The 25,056-nt window shown below is 45.3% G+C and overlaps 1 protein-coding gene across 1 annotated transcript in view; it reads right to left on the reverse strand.

Annotated features, from left to right (window-relative positions):
• Positions 1-25,056, reverse strand: part of AKAP3 (A-kinase anchoring protein 3) — an 85,758-nt gene that overhangs the window by 59,669 nt on the left and 1,033 nt on the right. The window contains exons 2-3 of the mRNA XM_084860016.1: positions 13,251-13,359; positions 4,106-4,198 (exon numbers count right to left, since the gene is read on the reverse strand). Of these exons, the coding sequence (XP_084716142.1) occupies positions 4,106-4,198; positions 13,251-13,253 (96 nt within the window). The 5' untranslated portion in view covers positions 13,254-13,359. The remainder of the gene's footprint in view (positions 1-4,105; positions 4,199-13,250; positions 13,360-25,056) is intronic.

Below are 25,056 nucleotides of genomic sequence, written 5' to 3' on the forward strand. Positions count from 1 at the left end.
GGAGCTTGCTTGCTTCTGTAGTCCCTGGACCAGCTGGAGCAGCTTCCTCTGCTCTGCTCTGTTCTGCTCTGCTCAGCTCAGCTGGGAGGTGGGAAACAGACTGAAGCTGCCTGCCCACACAGCTGCTGGGAGTACTCAGGCCACACACCCCCAATTCAGTTGGAGCTCTCAGGAGCACCTAGTGAGCTCACAGCCACTGAGAAGGACAAAGGACAGCCCTCTGGGCTTCCTCTAGCCCGCTTACCTCTTTGCCTTTGTCTCCTTTGTCTCTTCTGCCACTGCAAATCCTATGCTCATTTCCAGGAACCAACCTCTGAGCCCGCACTCCGAGGTCAGTTCCCGGAAAACCGACTGCCTCTGAGGCAGCACGGAGAAGCCACATACTCCGCACTCGCAAGAGGAGCGCAGAGTGACTGAAAAGGGGCGGGGCTGGAGGGCGTTTCAGGGCGGGGACAGCAGAGCTGTGTGTATGACACATCCAATGTGTCATACAACAGCTTCCTCTCCTGGTCACCCCTCCCCATGCCGCCGCTAGACAGCCGAAAACGACTATCTAGCGGAAAATAGCAAGGCAGGAAAGGCACAGAGGGAACAATCACCCGGTGCCTCTCCTGCCTTGCTTTGGATAGGCGGTTGCCTCCGATGTGAGAGGTGGCCACCTATCTAGTTAGGATTGTGCCCTAATACATATCATCCATGATGACCAAATGAAACCATGCATTAATACGGAGGTTTTTGGTGAAAAGAAATAATTTATATGGGGACTACCATTTCAAAACAAATCCTCCAAATCAGCACTGGTAGTAGTGAACCCTTTCTTATGAAACACAATTCAAACATGGCAGAAATGAACTAAGAAATTAATGCCTTCTCCCTCACGTATGGTTCTCTTTTTGTGTCATCCTCAGTTTTATAGTGCCAATAAATTCCAGCAGTTTAGTTGTTGGGAAAAGGTGGGATTATATAGGCTAAGGGTGCAATCCAATCTGATTTACCCTGGGTACTTGTAAGCCTCCACACTCTGAGGCTTACGGGTATCCAATGCAGAATGGAAAGCGTGTTGTGCCTCCCACTCTGATTTTAAGCTAGATGGGTGATTTCGCCCAACTAGTAGAGGCTTCGGGGAGGGGGAGGGAAGGAGGCTGGGGCAGCCATAGGATATGTCCTATGGCTGCCGCCCCAGTCTCCTCCCCTCCCCTCCTCTGGGAACCCCCCCCCCCTTTCCCCATCCCCGTGCTCCGTTTTTCAAGTGTGGAGAGGTAGCCAGCACAGTTCTCTCCGTGCCAGTTACAAGGGGGAGGGGGAGGCAGTGGTGTAGTGGAGGCAGGGCTCGCAGGGATGCAGCCCCAGCACTTTTTCATTAGCAGGGACTCTGATGTCATCTGCCACCCCGCTCAGAATTCCCTGTTCCTTCTGAGCTTAGCTGCGATCCTCACTGTAGTTGTGGGGGGAATGAATTTTCCAAGCAACAATGTATTGTTCCATGTTGGAATGCAAAGTGTTTGGGATGGCTTGGTCTGGAATGGGCAATTAAGACCTATTCGCTTTACCAAAGTCGTGCACCTGGTGGAGGTGAAAACTCCTAGAACTGGTTTGTTGATACGGATCGACACAGCTGCCTGAAATTTTTGGACTACCCTTAGAGACTGTCACAATGAGCTCTTGCATTTCCAAATTTACCACTACACGTGTGTGTGTGTTTGTATCAATCCAGCTGGGTGTGTGGATGTTTCTGTTGGAGGGGAAGGGGGGAGATATAATGAAGGAGCTTAGGGAAGGCTAATGGGTAATGTTGGGGGTGCTAAGGGAGTGTGCAAGGGGGCTGTTTAAATGAGAAGGGATCTGTCCATGAGGGCTGAGTTGAGGGGGCGAAGCTTCCATAGAGTATCATATTGTGAAAACCTAAAATGTTTGTGTGTGAGTGAGTGAAAAAGATTTTAACACCCCTGCATTTTTTCTCAGTCGTCCAATTGAAATACCACTGCCTCACTCTCAGCTGCACTGTTTTTGGACCCCCATTGAAGGCTGTAAATCTGACAAGGCTGTACAGTCTTAGAAGGGGGCATGGCTGTGGGGAGGCGTGGCTGTGACTGGCACGAAGGGACCCTGCACTTCTGGATTTGCCACAACACTGCTGCGGGGAGGGGAGTGTGGTTTCAGCTCTGAGGTCAGAGCCCTGTTTCTGACCTCAGAGCCAAGAAACTGAACAATCCTATGTCCCCCAGATGCTGTCTAAGGGCCATAGGATTGCTCTCTAAATGACTTGTTTGTAGGTTTACAACCTAAATCAGGAGCTCAGTTCAGGGAACAATTAAAAGAAACAGTGGTGTCATGGTTCAACATACACAAATTTCTCTACTTATCATCCAATATGATGGTGCAGGTGCAGGTGGTTCCCCCCACTTAATGAATTTGAAAAGTAACATTCACTGCAACTTCTGAAGTTAAAGGCTTGGCCTCCAATCTTTATAAACTATTAAATTCAGTTAGTGTAGATCAAACTGAATGAGCTAAAATGGCATGGAAAAGGGACTTAAATACTACGATTAGTACAGAGCAATGGATGTCATTATGTAATAAAGCATCTATGAAGTCAATTTCTTATAGGGTGAGGGAAAATGTTATAAAGGTGAGACATAGATAATATGTCAAATCACTGAAATTAAGATATATCAGCCATGCCTTGAGCCCTCATTGTTGGATGTTTGATGAATCTAAAGGAACTTATAAACACATGTTATGGGATCCCCCCTGCCCCCCATACAGAGGTTTTGGGAACACATTTTCACCTGTGCTAGTGATGTGACTCAGCAAAGCACAGAGCTCTCTGCAGCTACCGGGCTAATAGAATTATACCTTGGGATGAATGCAAAATAGGACAAAGAACTGTTAGCCTTTATTTGAACTGAGGCCAGGCTAGAAATAGCATTAAAGTGGAGGTCCAACGTAGAACTGTCTATTATCAGATGGAAGCAAAAGATTTGGGACCTCGCTCTTTCAGAAAAAATCACAAAGCAACTCAAGTTCCAAAGTGGTCAAGCAACATCAGACAGTTTTTATGAGACTTGGAAGTCATTTATTGAATCAGCAAATATGAATACACTTTCCCTACATCCCCCAGCTTCCCATGGTCTACTTTGGAGAGACCTTTTAGGCTGAAATAGCTTGGAATGCATTACGCAACATGAACTGGACAACATGTTGCCCCCTGTTGGTTCATTCAATATAGGACCAATAATCAAGGGCACAATCCTATTGAGATAGATGTCCACCACCTATCCTATGCAGGGCAGATGGAGCACGGAGGGGATCCTCTCCTCCACACTCCAAACCACCCTGCGTTTGTGGCTATATGCACATTTTCCCACATCTAGTCACAAATCCTCTTCCTGAAGTCTAGCCACAGCTTCGGGAAGGGGGAGGGAAGGGGCCTGGAGACTTGACAGGAAGCTGTCTAAAGCAGCTTCCGCGATCTCCTCCCCTCCCTGTGCCCGGGACCACCCCCTTTTCACCCTCTCCACTCTCCATTTATGAGTGCAGAGATGGTGGTGGCACAGAAAGAACCACGCTGGATATGAGCGGGCAGGGAGAGGGTGGAGAACATGGTTTCTGGGAACTGAGGTTGGACAACCTCGGTTTCCAGAAATTGAAAAATCCTATTGCTGTCTAGACAGTGTCTAGTGGCCAAATGCTCTCCAGATGAAATTTTAAAAAGAAAAAAAGGGGGGGGGAAGAAAAATCTGTGCATATTTCTTCTAATATATGCATTTTTTCTATGCACATTTCTTAGCATGCACACTTTTTGCAGGTGATTTTACCCTAATATAATGCTTTTTTGTTCATACCTACCCCTAATACATGCATTTTTTGAGTTGCAAATTGCATTGCAAAATTCTGAAAAGTGTGGGTGTGTTCTGGTTTGCATATAGGTTAGGGAGATGTGAAATGGGTATGTTTGTATAAAAATTTGAATTGAACAAATTCCTCATCTATCCCTACTCATATTTGTACAGTCATTATAATAGTACATACACATACACATATACAAGCACAGATCCCCCTTCTTGTGAAAGCAATCGCCCTGGAATAACAGTTCACTCCTTACTGTCCAGTTCTGTTCCTCCTCGTCACTGGGGGTGTAACGATCAACTTTACACAATCCACTCTGGCTCTGTAACCAGTCAATGCTCTCTGTCATCTGGAATGAGAAGGAAGTACAACTCCAGTGAAATTCACAGGTGGCAATTTTGACCTTAATTGTGTTGCTCCTTTTCCTCTTCCTTTTCAACACTGGATAGTTTTTCAAATGGAAAAGACATATTGAGGAAGAATTCCAATCTCTGCCACTTCCTGGGCAGCCATCTGTCAGGGATGCGTGAAACTGGGTTCCTGCACTGATCAGGGGGTCGGACTCGATGGCCTGAATGGCCCCTCCCAACTCTGTGGTTCTATGAAGACCACACACAAGAGGGGGCGTGCACTGCCATTCCGCAGGCGCATAGAAGGTGGTACTGGGCACATTACCACATGTCAGCTTGTATTATTATTATTATTATTTTATTTAAAAACGCCATGTTTCTAGCTCTTAGGGCAGGGGCTGGCAACCTTTTCAGACCCAAGGGCCACATGTGCTGCTGGCATGGGGGCCACACGCACACACACGTCCCCACATCCCAGAGATCTTGATTCAAATTGCTCTTTCCTTGCTGCTAGCAGTAATTGTTATTGTTTTAGATTTTAACTGGTATTAGCTTGTTTAATACTTTAATATGTTTTAGGTGTTTAAATTATTTATTGTTTTATACTGTTTAAATTGATTTTATCTATTTGTTGTTGTTTATTCGGTAAGTCGCTTCCGACTCTTCGTGACTTCATGGACCAGCCCACGCCAGAGCTTCCTGTCAGCTGTCGCCACCCCTAGCTCCCCCAAGGTCGAGCCCGTCACCTCCAGAATATCGCTACCCTGAAATCATAATGATATAGGGTGGGATAGAACTGTTTTGAACAAACCAACCAACAGCAGTAGCAGGGAAAGAACAATTTGTATCAGGATCCCTCTTTCCTTGCTGGTATGAGGGTCTTTGCGGGAGGGAGGAATTGATAGGCAGGGAAGAACTCAGTGATGTGGGGTTAGGATACCCGCAGGGGCTGCAGTTAAGGCCTGAGGGGGCTGCCGGTTATGCACCCCTGCCTTAGGGGCTAGAAAGTAACTTCAATGTGCCTGTTGAAATCTCAGAACCCAGAAGGGTAGCTGAATAAGATTCTCAGAGGGTGGTGGTGAGATTGCTGTGACCTACAAACTCCTTGGCCTTCCCCATGACTAAGAAAACCAGAAAAAAATATTTCAAAATAAGATACATTATTCAAAATTGCTTGAATTGCAATAATTTTTACAGGCTGCAGAATTCAGGTGCACATAATTTGATTCTCCCTCCCCTTCCCTCCTTCATTGCTGAGTACACACAGCTTTGACCATGAGCAACTCTCACAATCCTTTTAAACACAATCCAGGAAGGTTTTCTGTGTACAAGCCCCTATGAAATGAGTGGGAGGAGTACAAGGATGCTATCGTTCCCATGTTAGCTTTCTGCTTCTATCTAAATTTTTATCCTTAGAATGTTGCAGAGGACAAGCACCAGTTGCATGGAGTATGTTCAGGATTGATCTCACACCACCTGAAGCCTCCCTCCCACAAACTGCCTGGACAGACAAGGAAATCTTGAAAGGCTCAAAGCACTGACATGTGTTTTTTTGTCCTCTTGGGCAGGAGAGAACCTAGTCTTTCAAATTGATGGGGGTAGTTTCTTGTTAGAGAGAAAAAAGTTGTCTCACCACTGCAGTGCCAACTGGATTTTTAAAAAGAACTCAAAAAATGTTGTAGTATTTGTCACAACCATCCCTGCTCCCACTCCCCCTATTCCTTGGGTGATGCTGATGGCCTGCAGCTGTGCTCTCGGTCAGGCTCTGAGGGCTCAGGCTTAAAAGTCTTCACTTCTAGGCACACAGTGATAGAACAATGTCTGTGCACTGGTTCCTGCCTTCTCTCCCCTCCACACACGCCTCTGGATCTCTGGGTGTTTGGACGCTGGAGTACCTACTGACCTTGCCTTTGAAAGAAATCCTGGCTAAATCTCTGGAACTCTGTCCCAGTGCCACTGTAAGCAGAACAGCTGCCTACAAGGGGCTATACACATGTGGGAGTCTGGTGAGCAATGTGGCAGGGCTGAGGTAGCGTCCAATGACACACAGGAGATAAGGCTGGGGTTGGGGGTTGCACTTGTTGCTCCCTGGGCAGCCATATGTCTACCCAAATCAGATAGAATGTGGAGGACTTATTTTATGAGTATAATAAGGAGGTGCTCCCCTTCATGGATCACTGCCTTGTTGTGGTGAAGGGGCTTGCGTAACTCAGTGAAGCCATAAGCTATGCCGTGCAGGGCCACCCAAGACGGACAGGTCATGGCAGAGAGTTCTGACAAAATGTGGTCCACTGGAGAAGGAAATGGCAACCCACTCCAGTATCTTTGCCAAGAAAACCCCATGGAACGTATCACAAGGCTAAAAGAGATGACGCTGGAAGATGAGCCCCTCAGGTTGGAAGGTGTCCACTATACTACTGGGGAAGAGCAGAGGGTATTTCCAAGTAGCGCCAGAAAGACTGAAGCGGCTGGGCCAAAGCCGAAAGGACACTCAGCTGTGGATGTGTCTGGTGGTGAAAAGAAAATCCGAAGCTGTAAAGAACAATATTGTTTAGGAACCTGGAATGTCAGATCAATGAATCAAGGTAAGCTAGAGGTGGTCAAACATGAGATGGCAAGATTGAACATCGACATCTTGGGAATCAGCGAACTCAAATGGACAGGCATGGGCGAATTTAATTCAGGTGACCATCATATCTACTACTGTGGGCAAGAATCCCTTAGAAGAAATGGAGTAGCACTCATAGTCAACAGAAGGGTGGGAAAAGCAGTACTGGGGTACAATCTTAAAAACGATAGAATGATCTCAGTACGAATCCAAGGCAAACTATTCAACATCACAGTAATTCAAGTCTATGCCCCAACCACTGATGCCGAAGAAGCTGAGTTTGATCGATTCTATGAAGACCTACAACACCTTCTAGAACTAACACCAAAAAAAGATGTCCTCTTCATCATAGGGCATTGGAATGCTAAAGTAGGAAGTCAAGAAATCACCGGGATAACAGGCAGGCATGGCCTTGGTGCACAAAATGAAGCAGGACAAAAGCTAATAGAGTTTTGCCAGGAGAACACGCTGATCATAGCAAACACTCAAGAGCACAACAACAGCACAAGAGGCGACTCTACACATGGACATCACCAGATGGTCAATATCGAAATCAGATTGATTATGTCCTTTGCAGTCAAAGATGGAGAAGCTCTATACAGTCAGTAAAAACATGACCTGGAGCTGACTGTGGCTCAGATCATGAGCTTGTTGTTGCAAAATTTCAGCTTAAATTGAAGAACGTAGGGAAAACCACTAAACCATTCAAGTATGACTGAAATCATATCCCTTATGAATATACAGTGGAGGTGAGGAACAGATTTAAGGGATTAGACCTAATAGACAGAGTGCCTGAGGAACTATGGACGGAGGTCTGTAACATTGTTCAGGAGGCAGCAACGAAATCCATCCCAAAGAAAAAGAAATGCAAGAAAGCCAAGTGGCTGTCTGATGAGGCTTTACAAGTAGCTGAAGAAAGAAGGGAAGCGAAAAGCAAGGGAGAAAGGGGAAGATATATCCAACTGAATGCAGAGTTCCAGAGAATAGCAAGGAGAGACAAGAAGGCCTTCTTAAATGAACAATGCAAAGAAATCGAGGAAAACAACAGAATGGGAAAGACTAGACATCTCTTCAAGAAAATTGGAGATCTCAAGGGAACGTTTTGTTCAAATATGGGCATGATAAAGGACAAAGAAGGCAGGGACCTAACAGATGCAGATGAGATTAAGAAGAGGTGGCAAGAATACACAGAAGAACTATACAGGAAAGATCTTAATGTCCCTGATAGCCATGATAGTGCGGCCACTGAACTTCAGCCGGACATTCTCAAGAGTGAAGTCAAGTGGGCCTTAGGAAGCATTACTAACAACAAAGCTAGTGGAGATGACAGTATTCCAGCTGAGCTATTTAAAATCCTAAAAGATGATGCTGTTAAAGTGCTGCATTCAATATGCCAACAAATTTGGAACACTCAACAATGGCCACAAGACTGGAAAGGGTCAGTTTACATTCCAGTTCCAAGGAAGGGCAACGCCAAAGAGTGTTCAAACTACCGCACAATTGCGCTCATTTCACATGCCAGCAAGGTGATGCTCAAAATCCTACAAGCTAGGCTTCAGCAGTATGCGAACCGAGAACTACCAGAAGTACAAGCTGGGTTTCGAAGAGGCAGAGGAACTAGAGATCAAATCGCCAACGTTCGCTGGATCATGGAGTAAGCAAGAGAATTCCAGAAAAACGTCTATTTCTGCTTCATTGACTATGCTAAAGCCTTTGATTGTGTGGATCACAACAAACTGTGGCAAATTCTTAAAGTGATGGGAGTACCAGACCACCTTACCTGTCTCCTGAGAAACCTGTACGAGGGTCAAGAAGCAACAGTAAGAACCAGACATGGAACAACCAAGTGGTTCAAAATTGGGAAAGGAGTACGACAAGGCTGCATATTGTCGCCCTGCTTATTTAACTTATATGCAGAGTACATCATGAGAAACGCCGGGTTGGATGAATCACAGTTCGGAATTAAGATTGCCGGGAGAATTATCAACAACCTCCGATATGCAGACGATACCACCCTAATGGCAGAAAGCGAAGAGGATCTCAAGAGCCTCTTGTTGAGGGTGAAAGAGGAGAGTGCAAAAGCTGGTTTGAAACTCAACATTAAAAAAACGAAGATCATGGCATCTGGCCCCATCACTTCCTGGCATATAGAAGGGGAAGAAATGGAAGCAGTGACAGATTTTACTTTCTTGGGCTCCAAGATCACCGCAGACGATGACTGTAGCCATGAAATTAAAAGACGCTTGCTCCTTGGGAGGAAAGCTATGGCAAACCTAGACAGCATAGTCAGAAGCAGAGACATTACCTTGCCGACAAAGGTCTGTCTAATCAAAGCTATGGTTTTCCCAGTAGTAATGTATGGCTGTGAGAGCTGGACTCTAAGGAAGGCTGAGCGCCGAAGAATGGATGCTTTCGAACTGTGGTGCTGGAGAAGACTCTTACGAGTCCCCTGGACTGCAAGGAGGTCAAATCAGTCAGTCGTAAAGGAAATCAACCCTGAGTGCTCATTGGAAGGACAGATACTGAAGCTGAAGCACAAATATTTTGGCCACCTAATGCGAAGAGAAAACTCTCTAGAAAAGACCCTGATGCTGGGAAAGACTGAAGGCAAAAGGAGAAGGGGACGACAGAGGATGAGATGGCTAGATAGCATCACCGATGCAATGAATATGAACTTGAGCACACTCCGGGAGAGAGCGCAGGACAGGAAGGCCTGGTGTGCTATGGTCCATGGGGTCACGAAGAGTCGGACACGACTGAACGACTGAACAAAGGAGGTGCTAAACCTGCCTGTAGCTCACCCCCCTGCAGTCTGACTTCCACTGTCATTTTTCTAAGCTGGGCTCCAATTCCAGAAGTGATCCATGCTGGGATAAAAGTGCCTATGGGACAGACTGGAAGGAGGAAAGCAGTGGGCTGGGGGAGAGGGGAAGCCAAACCCATTCACATTTTATAGTTTACTGGGAAAGACCCACATTTTTAGAGATAGCTCTGTCACATAAACAACATAATGTGTAACCAGACTCTGTGTCAGGATGAATGGTTGCACCAGCTAATAAACGATTAAGAGTTCAAACTTACATCATGCATCAGCAATTACGTCAATTTGATGAGCATGCTGAGAATATTACCCAAGCTGTCAACAGTGTTATGAATGCCATTATCAAAACAGATTCTCTTCAACAAACTCAAACAGAATGATATCAGAAGTTGCAACATGAACAATTCAATAAACCTACTGAATTCATATTAACTTATCAAACCATTAAATAATAAATCACCCATAAGGTAGAAACAATTGGCGAACCACCAATTTGTTTGAAATTGTATTTCATTGTGTTTATGGTTTTATTGTTTTTTTCCATTTTTTTATTGTGAATTTCAACAAACAAAACAAAGACAAAAAACCAACATAACAAAACCAAAAAGAAAAAAAAAGGTATAACAACATTCTAAAACCCTCAGCTTCAAATTATTACAATATTCTAGAAAGAGCAAAAAAAAAAGGGGGGGGGGAATATAGGTTGCCCATAAACTTCAGTAGAAGCAGACCAAATATCCATCTGTAAGTCCATTTGCAGTTATGCCTATATACCGCTCTTTCAAATGTTGCTAGCGTAGTTAAGTCTTCAATCCACTGCATTACGGGCAGTGATCTTTTATCCTTCCAGTATCATAGTATCAATCTTTTAGCAACCAAAAGGGTGCAAAAAATCCATTTACACTGACCATGTGTTACAAGCCAAGAAGCAGGTAAGTAATTTAAAAGAACATTTACATCAGTAAATTTTAAAGAGCTTTCCAATACAAAATTTATCCATATCATAACTTCCTCCCAAAAGGAGACCACCATTGGGCATTTCCAAAACATATGAATAAGAGAAGCATTGACTGCATTATGCCTCCAACAATTAGCTGAATTTGACAAACCTTTATTAAAAAGACGTTGTGGCATCCAACAGACCTGAAACAAAAGCTTTTTCTGAATAAGGCATAACCAAATATCTGTTGAGATATCTGATACAGATGCCAAAACGGCAGTCCATTGATTAAACAAAATAGGACATTCCAATTCCGTTTTATTCCTGCTGTAAACCCCTTGTATCATATATATATTCATTGCTAATAAATATTTATAAACATGAATCGTAGGTAGGGGTGGACGAAAGTCCCTTACCTGTCGTCGAAGGACGTTCGCGGTGGGGGGAAGGCGCTTCGCTGGTCCCCCCGCGAAGTTCAGGCCGGGGGGGGAGGCTTCCCGCCTCGCCCCGGCCGAAATTCAGGCCGGGGGGGAGGCTTCCCGCCTCGCCCCGGCCGAAATTCAGGCTGGGGAGGAGGCTTCCCGCCTCGCCCGGCCGCGAATGTTTAAAAAAAAAACAAAAAACGCCCCCTGATAGGCTACGTGACAATTCACGTAGCCTATCACGGCTAGATCTGCAAAGTCAGCCGTGATAGGCTACGTCAATCGTCACATAGCCTATCACGGGTGACTTTAAAAAAAAAAAAAAAGCGCGTACGCTAATGGAGGCCCCCATAGGGAGCCGCCATTCGCGTTCCTTATTTAGTCGCTGTAGTCTACATAAATGTTTACGTAGACTACGGTGAAAATAAGGGCAACGCAAATAGCGTTGCCCTTATTTTCGCCGTAGTCTACGTAAACATTTATGTAGACTACAGTGACTAAATAAGGAACGCGAATGGCGGCTCCCTATGGGGGCCGCCATTAGCCGTACGTGCTTTTTTTTTTTTTTTAAGTCACCCGTGATAGGCTACGTGACAATTTACGTAGCCTATCACGGCTGACTTTGCAGATCTAGCCGTGATAGGCTACGTGAATCGTCACGTAGCCTATCAGGGGGTGTTGTTTTTTTTTTCTTTCATTGCAATGGCGGTGGCGGCAGCCGGTCGAAAGACCGGCTGCCGCTCCCGCCCCGCTCAAACACCTGCCGAACCACCGGCCGGACCAGCCACCGGGAGGGACATTCGGTGAAGGTAAGTCCCGTCCCGGGGGGGTGCGGGGGGCGGGGGGGGTTCGGAGGATTTCTCCCCGAAACTTGTTCGGGGGGCCGAACACGTTGGCGCTCGGCCCCCCGAAGTTTCGGGGAGAAATTCTCCGCCATCCCTAATCGTAGGTCAATATAACTGATCAGCTTCAGTGAGTGTTTCCAGTAGTGAAGGAGACTCTGAAGCAGTAAAAGCAGCAGGACCAAATCTGGATACTGACAAATCTTTCAATTGCAAGTACTGCCATTCCACTCTAGCAAGCAAATCAAATTGATCTCACAAAATTGAGAATAACAAGAACTAATCATCAACCCTCACTAATTGATCCAGGGTAAAGATCCTTTTATTTGTCCAGGTCTGCCATAAAAACATTTTCTTGCCATTTCTTAAATCTGGATTTCCCCCTAAAGTCAATGTAGCATGGGAAAATGGGTGAAACTATAATTGACATGACATTATACGCCACACTTCTCTAACTGCCAAAATTGTGGGAGGAGCTCTGTCTGCCTTAATATGCCGAGAACCTAATGCCATCCATTTAAAGAGAGGCTCCAAACAAGAAGATTCCAGCACTGACCAAGGTGGAAAATCTAATCTAAGTGGAAAAGACCAAAATTTAGCACAAGTCAGCAAATAGGCCCGATGGTACATAGCTAGATCCGGAAAACTGAACCCACCTTAATTGGAAGTTGCATCCTTCTCAAAGATGTTCTTGGTGGAAAGGACACCCCCCCCCCCATTTTTTTTACAAAACAAAGCAATACATTTTTGGAAATATTTGCTGGGTATAAGTATAGGGATCCCACGTATAATATAAATAATTCTAGGTATGGTATGGTATTCATCTTAAGTGTGTTCATCTTCTCCCATTAACTCAACTTTAAAGATGCCCATCTATCTATATCTTGTGAAATATCATTAATCAAGTTGTTTAAATTTAGCCTAATCATTTGAGATATATCTCTAGGGATAATTATTCCCAAGCAAGTAATGAACTCTGGGCACCATCGAAATTGCCAGTTGGCTAATATACCCTATTAGTAGTATACCTTGTCTCCAATCGGCATTATTTCTGACTTTGACCAATTAATTGAATAGTCAAACAATTCACCAAAGGTATTAATCAATTTCATCAAAGCTGGAACCAACAAGTGGAGTCCTGTGATAAACAACATGTTTATGGTTTTATTGTAAATTGCCTTGAGTACTCACAGAGAGAAGGGAAAATTAAGAAATATTTTAAATAAATATATAAGCATAAAATTAATTACCACCCAATACTTCATTTCTATTTGTGTTACTCAGAATAATTCAGAACAGCAGCAGTTAAATACAACAAATCCAAAATATATCTTCATAATTCCCAATAACAATCCCTTTTAGTTTTGTAACTATTTTCTCTTTCTTTCTTTCTTTCTTTCTTTCTTTCAAAAACTCACCATTCTTTATCATATGTTTTGTAGGCCCAAGGCACGTCTCTGAAAAGTTGTAATTGACACTCACAACTTCCAGGAATGGCTTCCATAGGCTGCCATATAGAAAAAGAATCTGCAAGAGAGGAACAAAATAATTACTGTAAACACTTACTCACTGATTTGCAGCATTTTCTTTGCAAATCATCATATCCTCCACAATCCTTGGGTTTAATTCACTGGAAAATTCTCCTTTATCAACCCCATTGAAATGAAATTAATGGATCACTACTAATATTCTCTTATGTAACTCCCATTTACTTTACAGGATTTATATAGGAGAACTTCCTGGTGGATTTTGACCTTTGTGAATGCAGGTGCAACTATTTGAATAGGAGCAAAATGAAAATGTTATGCATTGATCCCATCTTTTCTAAAGCTATGTAGTTCTGTCCATCATTCTACATTTCTTCCACCCCTCAGCTGACCTTGTGAACATTTTCACTACACATAGGCATTTCCTAGCATGAAATACATGTTGTGTTTTGGTGAATCGAGTTAACAAGTAATAGTGCAGTCTTATGCATGTCTACTCAAAAGTAAGTCCTATTACATTCAGTGAGACATTCTTGACGTATGTATAGGACTGAAGGCTAAATTGATCTACACATATTATCCTTAGAAAGAAGTACATGCATTTTAATTATCCATATTTCTGCAGAAAATGTAAATGAGATGTGGCCCAAGACAGCATGTATGTATACAGAGTTGGTATAGAACGCTAAACTGTAAATATCTGTAAACTGTAAAGTTTAGGTATTAATACTAAATAAATGTGATTATGGCAGAGAGTTTGCTATAGGATCCATCTCCTACTATTATAGTCCAATAGCAGTTGATCAGTCTGAAACAAACATTTGTAATATGACATGTCCTGCCAAATACCCCTTTTCCTTACCTTAATGGTAATTCTGTCAATTTCCCTTTCCCAATTTTGATGGAACATATGAAATTGACACAAGGTCAATGGAACTGTTCTCCTGTAACACCAGTAGACATAAAGTGGGGATGGGAAGTCGGTGTGCACACTGTTGGAGGGACTTGGGCCATGAGTCACTTAACCTGATCTTGAAGGGTTAATATGTACCTGGGTCAGGTGGGAGGGGATCCCGGGAGATCGTACTGCCTCCTTCCTTGTCTCCTCCCCCTACTCCCCTATTCCTCTTCCTATTTTCCTCTTGCAAGGGATGCTGACCATGAGGCTGACGTCAACCAACTTTCCTGGAGATGTAAGCTTGTTATGTCTCAAGTAAAGTCTGTTCTTAACCCACCACTCAAGTGTGTTTTATCTGTATCTGTGGCTACTGAGGGGGTGCTGATTTGGACTTCAGTTTATGTGGCCCAGCAGCCAATAAAGAAGAAAAAGGCTTTTGCAAGGAATCACCCGGAAACCTGTCAGTATTGCCCATTGGATAGATAAGGAAGAGAAAAATCTCAGAGGGTGGAATGATGGCTGAAGGAAATGTACATGTAGCCATGGAAAAAACAGGCACCAGGAACTACCAGATATGGAAGTTCAAGATGGAAATGGTGCTAGTGAAAGAGGACTTGTGGGAGGTTCTGGAATTGGCTTGCCCCACAGAAAACCCCCAAGACTGGGACAAAAGAGACAGAAAAGCAAGGGCAACAATTGCTCTACCAGTCCCAAATGACCAGTTGCTCCACATCAGAAATGAGAAAACAGCTAAGCAAATGTAGGAGGCCCTGCAGAAAGTGCACCAGCCTACCAGCATAAATGCAAAGCTCTTCTTGAAGAGAAAGCTGTTTAAAATGAGGCTTGAGAAAGGAGCCAGCTTGCCAAACCATATAAATGCAGTGTTGCAGGTCATTGAAGAGCTGCGGGCAATTGGCTCAGAGACTCCAGGGAAGGATGTTGTGGCCATCATTTTGTGCAGCCTAGATTACTCCCATGAACCCCTCATAACAGCCTTGGAAGCATGCCCCCAAGCAGAGGTAAAATTGGACTATGTAAAGGCTAGGCTGATTAGTGAGTGGACAGGATGGAAAACATGGCTGACACCTCATGTAAGAGGACAAAGGCTAAGCCAGAGACAAAGACCACAGGGGAATCAGAACAAGCCCTTAAGGTAAGGACAAAAGAATGCTACAGGTGTGGGGCCAAGACACATTTCAAGAGAAACTGTCCTGAAAACGGCCACAAGAGGGAGCCAAAGAGCAACAGAGGGCAAGGCAGAGTAAACTGCGAGCCACAAGGGGCCCATTCCTGCCAAGGAACTGGATCACCAAAAGCAAGGTTACGTTTGCCTGGCTAATGGGAAACAGATAAAAGCAGCTGCAATAGGAGAAGGCACCATAGACTGTACAGCACCACTACATGGTGGGAAAACAAAGCTAACAGACGTCTTGTTTGTGCTGGACCTAGAGAAGAGCTTGCTCTCAGTAAGAAAGCTTACAGCAGATGGATTTGTCCTACTTTTCGAAGGGGATGAATGCCAAATCTCCAGAGAAGGAAGGTTGTGGGGCAATGCCAGGGTAAGGAACTCTATGTATGAGATTGCTGGCAGCAGAGAAGAGGCCAAGAGGGCAGACCACACACCCACAAGAGTTGCATCCACCTCTGCCACAGACGCATGCACAGACTTACAGATCCCAGTGTGCAGGTCAAGGACCTCTGTGTGCTGCATCAAGACCAAGTCCACATGAGCCCCACTGCCCAGGGCAAGCGAGAGCAGAGCTAAAGAACCACTGGAGTTCATCTACTCTGACATCTGTGGACCGATGGAGGCAATAACCCCTAGAAGGGGGTAAGTATTTCCTCACCTTTGTTTATGATTATTCCAGGTTCACAACAGTGTACGTCATCAAAGAGTACGTCATCAAGCGTAAGGATCAAGTACTGAGCAAGCTGAAGGGGTTTGTTGCAGCAACCAAGAACAAATTCCGCAAGACATTGGGCGCCATTCATACCAACAATGGAGGAGAGTACATCAGAAGAGAGATGGAAGCGTACCTCCGGGCCCAAGACATTGTGCACCAAAAGACGGTAAGCTATTCGCCAGAACAGAATGGCGTGGCTGAGAGGCTCAACAGATCACTCCTAGACATGGTAAGACACATGCTGTCAGATGCAAATCTACCACTTAAATTCTGGGGAGAGGCGGTGTCTACGGCAGCCTACATACAGAGCAGGCTGCCGACCAGGGCCACTAGTAAGACACCTTTCAAACTGTGGTATGGGGCCAAGCCAAAGGTGGGCCATCTGGGAGTGTTTGAGGGCAAGGCCTGTGCTCACATCCCAGAGCAGAGAAGGACCGAGCTGGCTGACAGAGCCACAGAAAGGGTCCTGGCAGGATACAGTCCCTACCATACAGGCTACAGAATCCTTGTGCCCCGAGACTGCAGCATCACAGTCAGCCAAAGTGTGCAGTTCGAGGGGACTGCGAGGCCCAGGACTATGGAGGGGATAGAGGTGAACCTGAGCACACCTGAGAGGGGAGGAGGGGAGCCCACAGCGCTCGAGGGAGACAGGGCAGCCAGCGCACCTAATACCAGCAGTGAGACCAGTGACACCGGGGAGCCCAAGCTGAACGCAGCAGAGCAGCAGAAACCAAGAAGCTGGAGAGGGCCACCAAAGGCATGCTGCCAGCCAGGTACAGGGACTATTATTTTGCAGGCAGAGCACAGCAGACCCAAGAGCCAGCGAGTTGGGAGGACATTGCCTCCTTGCCCAAGGATGAGGCAGGCAGGTAGAAGAAGGCAGGACAGGAAGAGAAGGACTCATTACACCAAAATGGGACCTGGACCCTGACTGAACTTCCCCCCAATCGCAAGGCAATCAGCTGCAAGTGGGCCTTCAAAGTGAAGCGCAGAGCAGACGGTGAAGTAGAACGATACACAGCCAGGTTAGTAGTGAAGGGATACTCTCAAAAGTATAGGGAGGACTACGATGAACTGTTTGTCCCAGTGGTAAAGCACACCCCCATTAGAGCAATGCTGAGCATAGCAGCCAGCAGGGAGATGCAAGTTAGGCATCTAGACATTAAAACAGCATTCCTGTATGGTGAAAGAGAGGAAGACCTGTACATGATGCAACCGCCAGGGTTTGAAGATCCAGAAGGGGCAAGGAAATTGTGCAAACTGCACAAAAGCATTTACGGACTTAAGCAGGCCGCCAGGACCTGGAACGAGAACATTAATGGAGCCCTAGTAAATCTGGGCTTCACCAAGGGGAAAACAGACTCCTGCATCTATACCAGGCAGAAGGGGGGCAGTTGGGCATACATACTGGTGTATATGAACGATTTGTTCCTGTGCTATGAGCAGGAAAGCAATGGTACAGAAATTATGGTCAGACTGAAGCAGAACCTTGAAATCAAAGACCTGGCTCTAGCGCACTATTTGAGTATACAGGTTGAGAAGGGGGACGATGGGAGCTTCCTCCTTAGTCAAAGACAAAAGATTGAGGAGATGCTGCTGGAGTTTGGAATGGCAGAGGCAAAGGGGGTCAAGACTCTCATGACCACAAATCACCTGAAGGGGCGAGATGATGACGATGTCCCACTACCAGATAATCAGCAGTATCGAAGGGCCATTGGTAAGCTGCTATTCATCGTGACATTTACCAGGCCAGACATAGCTGCAGCCATGGGCATCCTGAGCAGGAAAGTTGCCAAGCCATCTCAACGCAACTGGAACAGAGCGAAGCATGTGATGAGCTACTTGAAAGGAACCGCACAAAGCTCAACCTGCCCAGCAGCACACACGCAGGGCTGATCGGGTTTGTGGATGCAGACGGGGCGGGTGATGAGTCAGACCGCAAGTCCACATCAGGAAACCTGTTCACATACAATGGCGGGGCTATCAGTTGGGCCAGTAAGAAGCAGGCAGTTGTGGCCATGTCTTCCACAGAAGCAGAATACGTGGCAGCAGCCAGTGCATGTCAGGAAGTGATTTGGCTCAGACAATTATTCACTGACATGGGACTGGAGAACGCGCAAGCCACAGTACTGTATGAAGACAATCAGGGGTGCCTAAAGCTGGCATCAAGTGAGAAACAGAGGCCACGGACGAAGCACATTGACATGAGGCATCACCTGATATGGGACTTAGTAGAACAAGAGGTGATTGAACTGAAGTATTGCCCAACTGAAGAAACGGTGGCAGATGTGCTGACAAATGTCCTTTGCCCACAGCTGCCTTACAGCATTTAGTGTGAAGTTCTGTAAAGGGTTTGTAAGTGCATTTGGTCCTGTCTTATCAGGGTTCCCAATGATGGGAGCTTTGTGTGTTCATCCAAAAGTGCTTCCAACTTTCAAGATCTTCATGCTAAACACATGAAGATCTATTAGGCAGCCAGAAGCATGGGGATATTTAGGGATGGGGCTGGAGTGTGCACCAACATCCCATACCTGCTTTAGGTCTACTCATGTTGCAGGTGAACTCCTGCATAGTTTTAAAGCCTTTCCTCAATCCTAGGGCATGGTCTGAAGGCCCATAATTCAACAAGCTTGCTGAAGCTAAGTAGATCTGACACTGGTTAGTGCATGGATGGGAGAACCCTCTGCACGCTGCCCTGAGTTCCAAGGTGGAAGAAAAGAAGGGACTCCCCACCCCCACCCCCCACAATGGTGCCCCTGGGAGAAATGCAAATCCACTATTTCTGTCACTTCACATTAGTGAGGTGGTGGTTCCTCATCTTCCTGCATGCCAAAGACATGGAAGTATTAAAGCCACCTGGATCAATCTGTGGGGAGGATGGTCATAAAAGCACAAACTCACTAGTGAGAATCTACAGGCTCATTATTTCATGCTGAGCAGATTCCCCCGCCCCTCAAATAAGGGAAGAGTTTGCTCACTTCAGCTTAATTTCATCACGCTGTGTGCTGACCACAAAGCCTAGTGGCCTTGCCTACCTCTATAAAATCAAAGAGAGGGTCCACAAGGATTTCCCTCCCTACCAAAGCAGAATTTTAAACAAAATCATCCAGGATGTTCCTTGAAGGCTCCCCACACTGTGGTCTCTTCTCTCACCCTCCTCTACCAGCCAGAATGCAGCCTGACATCACAATCTACCAGGAGGCATTGGTATTTCCATGGTAACAGTCAACACTTCAAGGAGGAGGCCTACTTAGCCAAAGGCCTGGTGTGACATCTGCTGAGATAAATGAAACACTTCTTGGATCTTTCTAGTGTGGATTTTGGATCAGGTTCTAAGCAGATTAACTAGGGCAATGATCTCAGACACAGTAATGAACTATAGATTTTACAGCTATATTTTCTCCTGCTTCAAGGGAAAAAAATAGTCTTTTGTTTATCTTCATGTAAATGGGGATAGCCTAAAGAAAAAACTCACAATAATACCATACATTTATTTCTATTAATCTGGGCTGCACACTTTGTGACTGACCAAGCTGAACACAGTCTACCAACCAGTTTGGAAACCACAATATCCCCATTTTTTGCAAGCTAACACAGACAACAAAAGCCCCTAGTGGGCTACTAGGCATGGCTGGCTGGCAGGCTGCATTCAGTTTGGTAGACACAAGTTCTTCTGGCCTGTCTTAAATGTATGCTATTGCTATGAGGGTTGTTTAAAAATGATATGAACATACAGAAGGACTGCCACACACTCTCAGTTTTATGGCTTGGTCATATTTCAAGAGTTCAGTTCATAATAAGTAAAAAGCTTAAGATAGAGTTTGTCCAAAATTTTTGTTGTTTGTCATTAGAAACAAAATCCCAAAGGATAAAGGTGAATATCACATGCATGAGACTTGTGGAAAGTCATTCCCACCCATCACAGCTATGGGGAGGGGACAGGTGTGTGTGTGTGTGTGTGTGTGTGTGTGTGTACTCTCATACAAAGAAAATCAAATCCAAAGGGGCATGCTGCTCCTGGAAGTTCTCACCACTTGGACCAGCTACGCTCAGTTAGACAGGATAGAGGAAACTGAAAAAAGATGTAATAGATGGGATAGGCATGGGTCCAACTGGTGGGTTACATGACCCACAAGCAGGTCATGTAACCAACATCACTATTTTCTTTTTTGGTTTGGGGAGAGACACAGAAAGAGGTGGGGGGAAGGGAGAGAGAGACTAGATACAAAAAAAGGGGAAGAGTTATTTAATCTTCAATAATTCTGTAAAAGTGGGGGCCCACAATCAAATGTTGTAGTGTTTCTGCTACCTGAGCCTGTGGCTGAGGGGGTGAGGTGGGGTGGGTGAGAAACCAAAAGTAAGCATCAAAGACAGGAATCTTGGCTCTAATTTGGATTTTACATCATGTATAAAATTGGATCTTATGTTTAATGTTTTTTTAAAAAAACATTTAGAAATGCAACCCGTCTGGATGCAAGTCAATGGGGCCTAAGGCTCCTGCCTGCTGAGTGCTGGATTTGGTCTGGAAGGAGGTCTCAGGAGGCAATTTAAATAGATTGACCTTTGCTACAACCTGAGAGGTATGGGGATTTTCACTGGGAATTGTCTCTCAGCACAGCCCTCCAAACTGTAATAGGGATATAACAATGAACTACACTGCAAATTTGTTATAGGGTGTCTCTACACAAGCAATTTATTGCATGCTCGTGATTGATCATTCACGGAAGTTTGCAGGTCCTTTATATGATGTTGTCAACCTCCAGGATGTGTGTCCTGCGTGTTTCCCCCTTTATCCTGCTTTCAAAAAGATTGGAGATAAGCTAGTAATAAAAGTTAATGGTGGCATATCGGCAGTGTGTAATGCTGGCATAGCGGTATGCATTTACCGAGGAGGGACTTTCCTCGATTCAAACAACGTGTCTGCCATGTAAATGCTTGAGCACATTTTTCAATCGCAGGCTAATCGGAGGGAGGAGAAGAGGTAATAAGGACTAGACCAGTGTGCCAACTAGTGGCTGTATAATGAAACAATATTCTGCTGCTTCTCACTGCTACTTCTGAGTTATGGGAAGGGTGATGGGGATGCTCAGTGAAACTGGATGCTTTTGGATGCTTTTCTGTGTGGCCATAACAAGGATGTTGTTATTATGCTGTCTTGGCGTCCCCTTTTTTAATGGGTTGCTACTGGGTTCCAAGGACTGCCTTTCTGTGTGGTTGCTCTGAGAATATTATGATGATGATGATGACTACCCTGTTTTATTGTTTATGGTGCTGTATTGCTTTAAAGCTATTGTATTCCAGCTGAGCTATTTAAAATTCTAAAAGATGATGCTGTTAAAGTGCTGCACTCAATATGCCAACAAATTTGGAACACTCAACAGCATGGCCTTGGTGTACAAAATGAAGCAGGACAAAGGCTAATAGAGTTTTGCCAAGAGAACAAGCTGATCATAGCAAAATTCTTTTCCAACAGCACAAGAGGCGACTCTACACATGGACATCACCAGATGGTCAATATCGAAATCAGATTGATTATGTCCTTTGCAGCCAAAGATGGAGAAGCTCTATGCAGTCAGTAAAAACAAGACCTGGAGCTGACTGTGGCTCAGATCATGAGCTTCTTATTGCAAAATTTTGGCTTAAATTGAAGAACGTAGGGAAAACCACTAAACCATTCAGGTATGACCTCAATCATATCCCTTGTGAATATACAGTGGAGGTGATGAATAGATTTAAGGGATTAGACCTGATAGACAGAGTGCCTGAGGAACTATGGACGGAGGTCCGTAACATTGTTCAGGAGGCAGCACCTCAATCCATCCCAAAGAAAAAGAAATGCAAGAAAGCCAAGTGGCTGTCTGATGAGGCTTTACAAGTAGCTGAGGAAAGAAGGGCAGCGAAAAGCAAGGGAGAAAGGGGGAGATATATCCAACTGGATGCAGAGTTCCAGAGAACAGTAAGGAGAGACAAGAAGGCCTTCTTAAATGAACAATGCAAAGAAATCGAGGAAAACAATAGAATGGGAAAGACTAGAGATCTCTTCAAGAAAATCGGAGATATCAAGGGAACGTTTTGTGCAAAGATGGGCAGATAAAGGACAAAGAAGGCAGGGACCTAACAGAAGCAGATAGGATTAAGAAGAGGTGGAAAGAATACACAGAAGAACTATACAGGAAAGACCTGAATGTCCCTGATAGCCATGATAGTGCGGTCACTGAACTTGAGCCGGACATCCTAGAGAGTGAAGTCAAGTGGGCCTTAGGAAGCATTGCTAACAACAAAGCTAGCAGAGATGACAGTATTCCAGCTGAGCTATTTAAAATCCTAAAAGATGATGCTGTTAAAGTGTTGTACTCAATATGCCAACAAATTTGGAACACTCAACAGTGGCCACAAGACTGGAAAAAGTTTACATTCCAGTTCCGAAGAAGGGCAATGCCAAAGAGAGTTCAAACTACCGTACAATTGCACTCATTTCACATGCCAGCAAGGTGATGCTCAAAATCCTACAAGCTAGGCTTCAGCAGTATGTGAACCGAGAACTACCGGAAGTACAAGCTGGGTTTCGAAGAAGCAGAGGTCAAATCGCCAACATTCACTGGATCAAAGAAAGCAAGAGAATTCCAGAAAATGTCTATTTCTGCTTCACTGACTATGCTAAAGCCTTTAATTGTGTGGATCACAACAAACTGTGGCAAATTCTTAAAGAGATGGGAGTACCAGACCACCTTACCTGTCTCCTGAGAAACCTGTAGGAGGGTCAAGAAGCAACAGTAAGAACCAGACATGGAACAACCAAGTGGTTCAAAATTGGGAAAGGAGTATGACAAGGCTGCATATTGTCGCCCTGCTTATTTAACTTATATGCAGAGTACATCATGAGAAACGCTGGGTTGGATGAATCACAGGTCGGAATTCAGGTTGCCGGGAGAATTATCAACAGATACGCAGACGATACCACCCTAATGGCAGAAAGCGAAGAGGATCTGAAGAGCCTCTTGTTGAGGGTGAAAGAGGAGAGTGCAAAAGCTGGTCTGAAACTCAGATTTTATTTTCTTGGGCTCCAAGATCACCGCAGATGGTGACTGCAGCCATGAAATTAAAAGACCCTTGCTCCTTGGGAGGAAAGCTATGGCAAACCTAAACAGCATAGTAAGAAGCAGAGACATCGCCTTGCCGATAAAGGTCTGTATAATCAAAGCTATGGTTTTCCCAGTAGTAACGTATGGCTGTGAGAGCTGGACTCTAAGGAAGGCTGAGCGCCGAAGAATGGATGCTTTCGAACTGTGGTACTGAAGAAGACTCTTACGAGTCCCCTGGACTGCAAGGAGGTCAAATCAGTCAATCCTAAAGGAAATCAACCCTGAGTGCTCCTTGGAAGGACAGATACTGAAGCTGAAGCTCAAATATTTTGGCCACCTAATGCGAAGAGAAAACTCCCTGGAAAAGACTCTGATGCTGGGAAAGATCGAAGGCAAAAGGGGAAGGGGACGGCAGAGGATGAGATGGCTAGATAGCATCACCGATGCAATGAATATGAACTTGAGCACACTCTGGGAGAGAGTGGAGGACAGGAAGGCCTGGTGTGCTATGGTCCATGGGGTAACGAAGAGTCAGACACGACTTAACGACTGAACAAAAACAATTGTTTTTAAACATTTTAATGTTAAGTAGGTATATTCATCTTGTTTTTATCTTACTATTTATCTATCTACAACATTTGTATACCACTCCAAGTCTAAATAGATTCTGGAGCCGTGAACAAGAGATAAAATGAACAACAGATAAAAAGAATGAAACATATTAAGGGCACAATCCTAAGTTGATAGGCAGCCGCCTATCCAAAGCAAGGCAAGAGAGGTACGGGGGGATCGTTCACTCCGCGCCTCTCCTGCCTTCCTTTTTTTCGCTAGACAGCTGTTTTTGGCTATCTAGCAGTAGGGGGCTGACTGGGAGAGGAAGCTGCCGTCCAACACATAGGATGTGTCGTATGTGCTGTTCCGCTCTCCCTGCCCTGGAATGCCCCCCCGCCCCTTTTCAGTCACTCTGCTCTTGTCGTCTGAGTATGGGGGATGGGGCTTCTCCGCACTGCCTCAGAGACAGTGCGGACGATGGGGGAGGTCAGATTTCTGGGAATCGACCTCGGAGTGCGGGCTCCAAGGTCAGTTCCCGAATAGAGCATATCCTGTGGCCTGCTAGACAGTGTCTAGTAGACCATAGGATTTCTCTCTAAAGTTATTCTTTAAAAAAGAGTGCCAATAAAACTGGGGCTGATCAAGCAAAGAACACTTCCTGGAAAAGAGCTGTTTTCAGGAGGCGCTGAAAACAACCCAGTGTTGGCACTTGCTTGATCTCCAAAGGTCAAGTTATCTTGTGTTTTATTGTGAATCCCTTAGGGAGCAATCCTATCTAGATAGGAAGCTGCCATTGAATTTGGAGGTGACCGCCTATCCAAAGCAGAGCAGGAGAAGCACCAAGGGGATCGTTTCCTCTGTGCTTCTCCTGCTCTGCTTTTTCAGCTAGACAGCTGATTGCGGCTGTCTAGTCGCGGGAGGACGGAGCGGGGAAGGAGGCTGCTGTACGACACATAGGATGTGTCATATGCGCTGTTCTGCTCTCCCTGCCCTGGAATGCCCCCCTGTCCCGCCCCTTTTCAGTCGCTCTGCGCTTGTCTTCTGAGCGCGGGGGATGGGGCTTCTCCGCACTGCCTCAGAGGCAGTGTGGACGACGGGGGAAGTCAGATTTCTGGGAAGCGACCTCGGAGTGTGGGCTCCAAGGTCAGTTATGTGCCGTACAAGCAGTTACACTCTCCCCGCCCCAGAACGCACCCAGCCATGCCCCTTTTCAGCTTCTCTGCACTCCTCTTGCAAGTGTGGAGGATGGGGCTGCTCTGCGCTGCATCGGAGGTTGCATGGAAGTGGGGGGAGGTCTGTTC

The sequence above is a fragment of the Heloderma suspectum genome, chromosome 5 (assembly GCF_057233095.1).
Source record: "Heloderma suspectum isolate Gila_16-S chromosome 5, 16-S_ref, whole genome shotgun sequence".
Classification (NCBI taxonomy): Eukaryota; Metazoa; Chordata; class Lepidosauria; order Squamata; family Helodermatidae; genus Heloderma; species Heloderma suspectum.